The sequence below is a fragment of the Amborella trichopoda genome, chromosome 5, assembly GCF_054954075.1.
Source record: "Amborella trichopoda isolate Santa Cruz 75 chromosome 5, AtrichopodaSantaCruz75HAP2 v2.0, whole genome shotgun sequence".
NCBI classification, from domain to species: Eukaryota; Viridiplantae; Streptophyta; class Magnoliopsida; order Amborellales; family Amborellaceae; genus Amborella; species Amborella trichopoda.
The window spans coordinates 37,126,143-37,136,649 of NC_142340.1; the positions used below are offsets into that span (position 1 = coordinate 37,126,143).

Sequence of the window (10,507 nt, forward strand, 5' to 3'; positions counted from 1 at the left end):
AAAATCTGTGCGATAGCATTAAAATATATTTTTATATTTAAATATAAAATTTAAAGCTTAAAAAATAGTGTAGATCAAACAGATTTATGAAAACTTGAAAATATTGAAAATTGACAATCTAAAAATGCTTTACAAGATGTACTATTTTCAAAACTTGAAATCTATTTTTTTCTCACGTCTATGTATCTTGATGTCGAGATGATCAATCGGATAATATTTAAACATCAAAATAATATCTTTTAGAAAAATTTTTGATGTGGGCTCTAATTTGATTGTAAAGCTGTGTATAAACTTTTTCAATCTAAAATCCATCTTTGGGTATCTTTGCGATTTAAAATTAGGTGAGGTCATTAGATGCCCCTGACAAGTTTAGTGGTGTCCTGCTCCAACTCCCCACAACTTGCTTTTCTTACTTCTCTACCTCTCTTCCTTCCTTTCACTAACTTCATCAACTGTTTCTCTTTCTATCTTTGACGTTCCACTGGTCTCCCTCTCTCTCTTTCTCTCTCTCTCTCTCTCTCTCTCTGTTCTATGTGGATCTATTTCTTTATTTGTACTGATTTTATAGTGGGTAAGCTTTGAATCACTGTTTTGTGCTGAAAATGAAGCTCATGGTCCCTTTTCATTGCTCTGAGAAACCCATTGAATTGCTTTGTCCTTTCTCTTAATTTCTGAAAGGCATAGTTCATCTGTTCAATCTATTATAGGTGTGTTGAACCATATTTATGGAGTTGGGTTTCTGTTATTTTTCAGTTGAAGTTTCGTTGCTGCTCTAAAGAGACGAGGGTGGAGTTGACGCGTTCCTAAGGTATACTTAAAGTAATTTTATTTATTTAGTTAGGATTGATGGGGGAGCTTGGTTTGATTCCTTCTGAAACGGTTTTTCTTTTCAGTTATTTTCAATTGACAGGGGAATTTGGTTTGATTCTTTTCTTATTTCTGGGAATCTTGTGTGTTTCTGATTGTTGGAGATTATATGAACTTTGGTTTTTGATATGTTTAGTTCTGTTTGAAATATCGGTTTCTTTAGAGAACTTCTTAAAATATTTTTCTAATTCTTAACTGTCCACTATCTTGTAGTGGTCAGTTTTACCTTAAATTTCCTTAGTTTTTCTTCTAAAACATCAAATAACTGTGCTCACTAAAAATTTATGAATCACAGGCTTTCACCCCATAAATCTTTCTCCTATGGATCTTTTTTGCAACACAAAGTATGTCCGGCTTCGAAGCTTTCATGGCAAGTATCTTGTTGCAGATGATAATGGACAATCAGTGTCCCAAAGCCGAGTAAAATTGTCTAAAAACTCAGAGTGGGGTGTCGAATTTGTTGAAGGGACTCGTGCTCTGCGTTTAAAGAGCTGCTATTCTCTTTACTTAACTGCTTCAGACCTTCCTTTTCTCTTAAAATGGACAGGTAAGAAAGTTTTACAGTCTTCAAAGGTGAAACTGGCATCCTCAGTGGAGTGGGAGCCTATTAGAGATGGGTTTCATGTCAAACTTAAGGGTTTGTATGGGAACTTCCTTCGAGCAAATGGAGGTCCTCCTCCATGGCGAAACTCTGTAACCCATGATATCCCTCTTAGAACAGCAACACAAGATTGGGTTTTATGGGAGGTTGAAATACTTGAAACTGAAATTGAATCCCCTTTGAGAATGCCTTTGCTCACTCTTGGTTCGCCAGATGTTCAGACGGCTACAAGTGCGTCAAGTGAAGCTGACTCAGAGGTTTGTGAGATGGAGAACCTCATATCCTTCGATTCATCTCATCATATAAAGTGTTTTTGCATTTGGTGTGCTAATTAAAGTTTCAAAATTTCATTTCGAAAACATGAGCAGTCTGATCAGATCATTGTTCGTTAAAATCTATGTTCCTGGCTTTATGGTTCCTCGGAAGTTATTTTCCTTGAGGAATGGAGATTTTCTGGAAGTGAATGTGAATTGAGGCTTGTAATTTGATCTGATGCATCTCAGCTCACACATGTCTGCAATTGGATCTGTCAATGAATTCTAGTAGTTTTCAGAAGTTGCAAAGCAACCAGTTTTTCCATTTTGAGACTATCCATGCATTTGAGTGGTTACTAGTTGTTCCAAATTAATTAGAAGTTTTGTTTTAAGATGCATATGCAGTAACTGAAATTTTTTCCATTAGAATCATATTTCACTCCAATAAATCATGGTTATGTTAGAATATGTGTTTTTGGCTTGAGATTAGTTTCAAAGATATGGTCTTCGAATTTCATTTAGTTGCTAGTGAATAGTAGAGTTTTGTTTAATTATTTATTGTGTGGTAGTTTTGTTTTTTTGGGCTGGTATCAGGAAAGTAGTTGATATTATAATTTAATTCAATGCACAGTCTTTTGCTTCTTCCACGAGTTCGAGTTCCACCCCCAAATCAGATGGAAGGATTATCTACTTTGCTGTTGGAGACCATGATGGAGATGTCGAAGATAGTTCGGAATGGTTTACAATTACTTTTAGAGGAAGTGATTTGTACGGGCTAAAGGATAAGTTAAAGGAAGAGACTGGCATTGACAATCCTATTCTTTGTTCAAAAAACTCATTTAATGGGGAGCTTTTTCCATTACATCTGCCACTGCCTCCAGGAAATGCTTCTATGAGAATTGTGTTGATCCAATCATCTCCAAAGTGTAAATTTTCCTATTTTGCTGCTACTGCTGCTCAAAGTTGTAATGAAGGTATCAGGTTATAAACGCATTTACTTTTTCATATGTAGTATCATGTAAGTTTGTTATTTCTGATGTTACCGTGTTACTTGTTCTCAAGTTGTAAAGGTATCAGATTGTAAACCCATTTACATCATGGTACAAGGTCATGTAGGTTTTATTTCGTCAATCTTAATATCCTATTGCTTCTCAAAGTTATAAAGAAGTTATTGGACTGTAAACCCATTTATGTCATGGTATAAGACCACGAAAGTTCTGTTTCTTTGGTCTACATGCCGAGGTTTTATTTCCACTTTGATACTTCAGTCTTCCATTTTCTTATGTGTTTACTTCCTTTTTCTGGTTTTTACTTCTTTAATTTGTCAACACATCACTAGATGATTGGCTGCTTATCTGCTTTCTTCCATTAGAATTATTGGCAATGCTTTAGTAATTTAGCAATAAAACAAAGACCAACTCAACTGTGGTTGCAAACCTTTGGAAATGGAGTCCATATGTCATTTTTCAGTGATGCAAAATCAAACTAACAATAGAGAAGGAATCAAGCAAATTATGAAAACATAATCTGCTTGAAAATAGAAAGAGAAACTTACTAGTTGGACCAGGAAAAATGATATAAAATAACTCCAAATAAACTTCTCATACTCTTCTTTCCTCACCTATTTGTAGTCCTCAAACCTTTATGAAAGAAGAATCCTAATCAAGATTTGGATTTCTAATAACGAATTAACAAATTGGCCCTTGAATAACAAAGAAAGACAAATTCATCCTTAATCCTAAACTGGCATTGCAACTTCCAGATTCCATAACTTTTCTCTTGTGTATTAGAATTACTATGTTATTCCTTTCTGGAAATAGGCCAAAACCAGCTATGTTTGTATTTCCTAGTGAATATCTCTGAAAAACACATCTAAGGGCCTGAACTCAGCCTCTGATGTTTGTTGAATGAGTTTCACCTGCATCATTTTGGGAAAACTGAGACTTTCAACCCTTGTCGTTTGCGTATCATTTCAGTTTACATGTGATTTTTGTATTGATGGTCACTGAAACATCTTTTTGCCTTAATTTTAGTTTTCCTTTTTCCTGTCAAATTGTATCTAGGGGTTTTGATTGGTAATTCAAAACTGAGACTAGAAATTCCAATCATGGCTGAATAGGTTCTAGAGATCCATTTCTTGGGAAAAAGTCCCAATCGCAAAGCCCATACATTACGAGCCAATTGAAGCTACCCAAGTCTTTAATTTACCATCTGTTGTCTCTCATAAAGTTCTTCCTAGCCTTTACAGATGGCTTCATCATTGGATAACTAATTGATATCTGTCAGGGCATCTCCCTCAAATTTGAGAGGATGAATCATGTACTTGAAATAGTAGTTTTATTGTCAAACTTGCGCTCTAGTTTTAGGTATCATGGCACTGGAATTGGTCAACAGCTCCATGGATTATCATGGCATAGAATAATCTTATCCACGTTACATACGAGGACACACACCCATTTTCCAACTTGATGCCTATGTCTAGTCCATCAAGATAAAAAGTGAGACTGGCTGTGGAACGCACATACTTCTTGACCTTGATATGCTTATTATAATTCTCTATCACCGTGATCTGATTTCACGTTCTGAGATTACTAGAATCAATGCTATTCTAACCATATGCATGTCTATAATTGTCTTCATTCAATCTGCACACACTAGCAAAGGCTATGAGAATATGTCATTGCTGAGTCTTTTGAGCTCCAGTTTCAATTGGTGCTCTGTCACCCCTATGATGTTTTTTATGTAATGGACACTCTAATCATGTATCCATATGTTTTTGGATTCAGTATTGTGCGTATACCAGGCCTTGGATTAGGTACCCACTAATTCATAAGCAGTTTGGAGTATGGAAATATTCCATGAGTTGGCCGATTCATGTGCCCACCCTGTTTTTTGAGAGATTTAGTACTGGAAACACATCCAAAATCACTCTAAATCTATTTTTGCCTGATATCCATGAATTTGGAGCTCCATGAATGGTCTAGATCTGATGATCTTTGAAGAATTAAAATGGAAGATCTAGAAAAAGAATTCAGCTCCAAGATCAATTTTTAACGGTCGATCATCCCATCATCATTAGAGCTTTTTACTAACTATTTGGGGTCGGCTCTATGAACCTTGGTCCGCCATTCTGCTCTATTAAGGGTCATACCTGTAGGGAGACCATAAGTCCCCATATCTTTTTTCACTACTTCCAGCGATGACCTTTTTGGCCTAGTATTTGCTCTGTTTGGGCCTTCCATTTGAACTAAGTCGTACCTCGTATCAGGTATTGTACTGGGTCTGCCTCTATATGGCCAGCCCACTTAAGCATGCTTTCTCTCACTACTTCTACCCATATCCTTTTGGGCTTTCCACTTGTCCTTTTTGAGTCTTCCACTAACTTGCACCTCTTAACAGGTGCCATATTGGATCTGCGCTGCATTTGGCCAACACCTAAGTCTACTTTCTATCATCTTATCGCCTATTGGAGCTACACTTAAGTTCTTCCCAATGAATTTATTTCGAATTCTCTTCTAAATGTATTCATTTAGGAGTTCTATCCCTAGATAACGTAGATTCAAGATTCATAAAAAGTTTTGGCAGAGTTTTATGTTTGTTCCCTACCTATCACAACCCACCTCCTTTACCCTGGCTTGGGAAGGGTTAAGGGAAAGTTTAAGGTCCTTACCCTTTCTCGACTAGTTGGTCTATCATCTAAATCACCATTTGTTTTGTTTTTTTGTTTTTTCTTTTTTGTCACATTCATGATCATGGTGGTCTAGATGATAGACCAGCAAAATTTTGGATCCTATTCATCTTCAAGATGGATTTTGTTAGCATGGATTCACTATTACAGGTGTGTCCCCAAAAGCACATAAACCGTACATCCTTTGATTTGTGGTATTAGCGATATTGTTATTTTTCTTGAAATATTTGGTTTCTTATTTTCTTTGTTTCTTCTTAGATATGTCCTATGCCCCTCTTGTTGCTCCAAACTACTTCGTATTGCTTTCGCTAATTGTAACTGGTTTATACAGACGCTAACACACCCATCAAGAGGGTATATGGGAAAGTGCGGGACTATTGTGGAACTCAATGCATTTTGGTCAGAGGCTAACTATTACAAGGAGTCTGACTTTGATAATTGAATTGAACTATTCTGCCATTCTTGAAGGCTATTCTCTGAACATGACTGATGGTTCAAAATAATCTCACCAGACTAATGGAAAATGGTTGCGTTCATCCCTTTAACTCTTATGTTGTAGATTTTATTCATATTCTTGAAGTTTTATAAACTTGGGGGCAGATAGGATTGCTACTTTCGGTCCAAATAGGGTTTACATGGGGACTTGAACAAAAACAAGAGTTACATTGTATACTTGGATGTCATGCCTCTATAGGGTTGGCTAGACTTTTTTGGTAATTTCTCTTCCAATTTTAGTGTTTATGATTATAGATACTAATGGAAAATTATCTTCTGATAAGTTCAGCTAGTGGAGTTTCTGTTGTATAGCACTCAAGATTGCTGGTCAATGCACATGCTTTTGTTTGAGTGTGGATAGCCTTGTTTGCACTCTCTCAGTGTTTTGGACCCTAATGCTCCAACTAAAAGGGAGGAATTCTGGATAGAATCGGATCAAGTTTTTTGCCAGTGGGAGACCCCAAATTTATATCTGAGGTTGAGTGCATTTCTCTTACAATAAGAGACAAAAGAGGAACTTGTCACTATAAAAATTTTCTCAGAGAAAGTTGAAATTTTCTAAAAAATTTGAAGTTATATATCTTATTTTCTACCCAGTTCTTTCTTCTTAAAAGGACATGGATGACAGTAGTAAGAAGAGATGTGGTGACTTATGGTCTAATTGATTGTATGACCCTTGATAGAGCAGAATGGTGCAATAGGACTCGTGTAGCCGACACAAATAGTTGGATAAGGTTTAGATGATGATGATGATGACCCTGTTCTTTCTTCCCATCATAATCTATACTATTAGCAAGTCAAACGTTGCTCATCAACTTATTGAAACTAAAGCCATCCTGCTAGTTGATTAGAAGTATTTTGTCATGACGTGGTCCTATATCTCTCGTTAGACAGATGCTGAACAGGTTTAGTTTTTCACTGGATGCTGCTAGTAGGTTTATATCTTACATGATTCTTCTACTATTCCACACCGCTTGAGTGCTTTACTTTGATGCCGATTGGTTTGTTAGTCTAGATGCAATTGACTAGTGAGGCTTTATTTCTGGCTCTTTACTTATCTATTTAAAAGAGTAAAAATCAGTGCAACATTCATTGTTGAGGTTGTATATTATGTCATCTTGTTTGCCTGAGCTTGCTTTGTTCTAGTATTTCTGCTGCATCTCTTTGCAGGTCTCAATGCTTCCAAAACCATTCTTGCATAGAGCTTTTCTAATACTGCAAATTCTACAAAGATAACACATAACACTGGAGGTGTTTTACATTTTGTATGTAATGTATTCGTTGATAATTCAAACTGTCTCCCTTACATGCAATCAAATATCAACTCGAGGAAATCTCCGCGAAGTCCATAATTTGAGGCCATTGTGTCTATTATTATTTTTTTACAAATTGCCACTCCTTGGTTTATATCCACTAGTTTAAGGGATTTGTTAATCACTGTATTTGGGTACTTTATTTAACACGTGGTCAAAGTTTTATCACTGAATTTATGTGTTCTCTTATACGATATAATCTAGTCTTGATCCCATTTCTCCTGGATATTGTGGTCACTATATATACAGTGGTATGTAAGGGTTGTTTTCTTTGCATTCAATTCTTGTTATCCCATTCTTATCTTTTACTGATATGCATGTGTTTAGAACTACATGTCTATCTTCTCATTGTGTGGAAGTTGGTTTCAGTTTGAGTTAGGGGTGAAATCCTGCAAAGGGAGGAAGATTATTTTCCTCGTCCAAGTTCCCAAATAAGATCTTGTGAAGTGATGTCCCTCGTTTGAAGTGTATGGGTTTGAGAGCTAGATGCTCGTTGATGTAGGCAGTTCTTCAAGCAATGACAATGCATAACTTTGTGCTTGTCGCCCTTTCGAAAGCCTACAATGTCCCAATCCGCTTCACTAGTTGTGGAAACTAATTTTGTTGAAAAAGGCTTCTAGAGGTCTAAAAATGGCCTTCCAATAAGCTTGTAATGGACTTTCCAAATTGTTAGGGTTTTGACTATGATGAAAGGGTGATGATAGCTTTTGAGATCTTATTGTAAGTTTTCTTAGTTTATCCGAAGTTATGGTCATCTCAATAGGCCGCGGGTGGCCTGGGCCGCTCCGTCCCTAAAAAACTAGGGCTTGGACTGCAAAAAGTGGCCCGAGGGCTGAGCTAGGGCCTGGACTAAGGCTTTTTGGCTCTGTCGCAGTTGGCTTGGCCTTGGCAGCCCTTTAGGGACATGGAACGGCCCCGCAGGCCCGGTCCATTGCCAGCCTAGGGCTATGGTGCTTGGCTTGTAAGCCCGTTTTACTAGCTCGATCCATTAGCAAGTTTGTCTTATTTTTTCCTTGATCCTCTCCTCCGTCAAAACTCATAAAGCTCCTAGACGTTGCAGCTGTGTCCGATGGTTGCTGAAGGAGCTCGTGGAGGCTATGGCCATGGTTTAGTGATGCATTTTGTTTGAAAAATATGCCGACGGTTTGGTTGTTTATGGGTCTGATCCAGTGTTTGTAAAATCGAATTGGAAATTTAACGCATGGGCCTGGAAATGGTTTAACCGGCCTAATCGGTAAACCGGCCAACTAAACCGATCTAACCTGGCAAGCTCGGGAGGTGAAAAAAGTAATAAAAAAAATAAAAAATATACAAAAAAAATCTATTAAAATATGAAAAATATATAAAGAATGATTAAAACAAAACACATTCAAATGAAGATGAAAATTAATTAAAAAAAAAATAGATTTTAAGGAATCAATGTTTTAGGGGTATTTTTTATGATCAAAACAATTTTTAATCTTTATCATAATGTAAAGAATATTAAAAAATATATTACAAATCAAATTATTTATTTTTTAAAATTTATATACTTGCCAATCACCAAAACCGTTCAAAATCGGAACCAGCCAAGCGATTAGATGGCGCGGTTTTTCGAGGAGTGGTCTCGTCTCACCTATTACAACCGCGCGGTTTTTCCAGTGGTCTCATCTCACCTATTACATGCACGAAAAAATACTACTAGAGTGAAAAGAAAATGTTTATTCCAGCGTCGTGCACACTTTCTACTATTTTCTCTCTCTACAATGATTGTGGCCGGCTCTCCCTTTTTCTTGTTTTTCTTTTTCCTCTCAATAGGGGCCTTAACCCTTCCCCTCTCTCTCTCTCTCTCTCACCTTCTTGATGACCTCAATCACCCTCTTTTTCTTGTCCATCTCTCGCTATTTTCTTCATATAAATGCTCCCATCTCACCTATATACAAATTGATAAGGTTTTTTCGGCGGATTCATCTATTCAAATGAGTCCTCTCTTCATAATATTTTCTGGAGAGATTTCAGATTCAGAATTTGAGGAATCTCAACAATGATAAGTAGTAACTTGAAAAAAGATTAAAAATTAAAAATAGAAAAATACAATTTTTGATATAATTTTGATCACAATTGATTTCAAAACTTTTTGGCTCTAATCCATCTCTATGATGGATATTACATGCGTCCCGGAATACTATTGTAGAAGTGCGTCCCCAGACGCATGAATTTCTTTTCCACCCCTTACGCATGAACTACTTTTCTATATGTAAAACTTCAACTTGTCCTAACATGTGAAATTTTTTGCATATGAAAAGTATTTACCATAAATTGACCCTCGTCATATGACAGTAACTCCCTACCTCATGAGGTGGGCAGATAATTATATGGTTATTTTTCCTATCAGACCCGAATTAAACTATCTCAAAACTTAAACTTAAGTTTTAGAGACAAAAACTACATCAAAAATTTCAGAGAGAGAAAATATCCCAATCTTTAAAATTTAAAGAAATAAACTCATTAAAAATTTTAGAGAGAGAAATTATACCAAATTTAGAAAAACTATATCAAAATTTTTAGATAGAGAAAACTATCTTAAAATTTTTAGAGAGAGAAACTATCTCAAAGTTGTTAGAGAGAGTTATCTCAATTTCAAATTTTAAGAAAGAAATTATCTCAAATTTTAATTTTTAGAGAGAGCTCAAAACTTTTGGAAAGAAAAACTATATCAAATTTCAAGTTTTAGATAGAAAAAATATCCTCAAATTTTTAGAGAAAGAACTATCTTAAAATTTGTAGAGAGAGGAACTATCTCAAAGTTTTATGAGGGATACGTTATCTCAAATTTTAAATCTTTAGAAAGAAACCATCTCAAAATTTTTAGATAGAGAAACTATATCAAACTTTAAGTTTTCAAGAGAGAAACTATCTTAAAATTTTTAGCGTCAAAGTTCTTAGAGAGAGAAGCTATACCAAATTTCAAATTTTGAGAGAGAAACTGTTTTAAAATTTTTAATGACACATACCATCTCAAAGTTTAAGTTTTAGAGAGAGAAACTATCTTAAAAATATTAAGGGGAGAAACTACATCAAATTTCAAGTTTTAGAGAGAAACTTTCACAAAAATTTGAGAGAGAGAAACTACGTTAATTTTTGTAGAGAGAGAAGCTATCTCAATTTGTAAACTTTTAGAGGTAGAAATAATCACAATATTTTTAAAGAGAAACTATCTCAAATTTAAGTTTTATAGAGAGACAGAATCTAAATATTTTTAGAGAGAGATACTATCTCAAAGTTTTTTGGGAGAAGCTATAAATTTTAA

The 10,507-nt window shown here is 35.5% G+C and overlaps 1 protein-coding gene across 3 annotated transcripts; it reads left to right on the top strand.

The window, feature by feature from the left end:
- Positions 1-539: 539 nt before the first annotated feature.
- On the top strand, positions 540-7,936 carry LOC18428414 (uncharacterized). 3 transcript variants are annotated; one of them, XM_006837734.4, is made up of 5 exons: positions 540-571; positions 754-808; positions 1,163-1,725; positions 2,354-2,696; positions 7,588-7,936. In XM_006837734.4, the coding sequence occupies exons 3-5, from the start codon at positions 1,189-1,191 to the stop codon at positions 7,590-7,592; spliced, it is 885 nt and encodes a 294-aa protein (XP_006837797.2). In that variant the 5' UTR covers positions 540-571; positions 754-808; positions 1,163-1,188; the 3' UTR covers positions 7,593-7,936. The 3 variants fall into 3 exon arrangements, with proteins under 3 accessions (XP_006837797.2, XP_020519426.1, XP_011621240.2); XM_020663767.2 differs by lacking the exon at positions 7,588-7,936 and adding an exon at positions 7,076-7,386; XM_011622938.3 differs by lacking the exon at positions 7,588-7,936 and adding an exon at positions 5,742-5,949.
- The last annotated feature ends 2,571 nt before the right edge of the window (positions 7,937-10,507 follow it).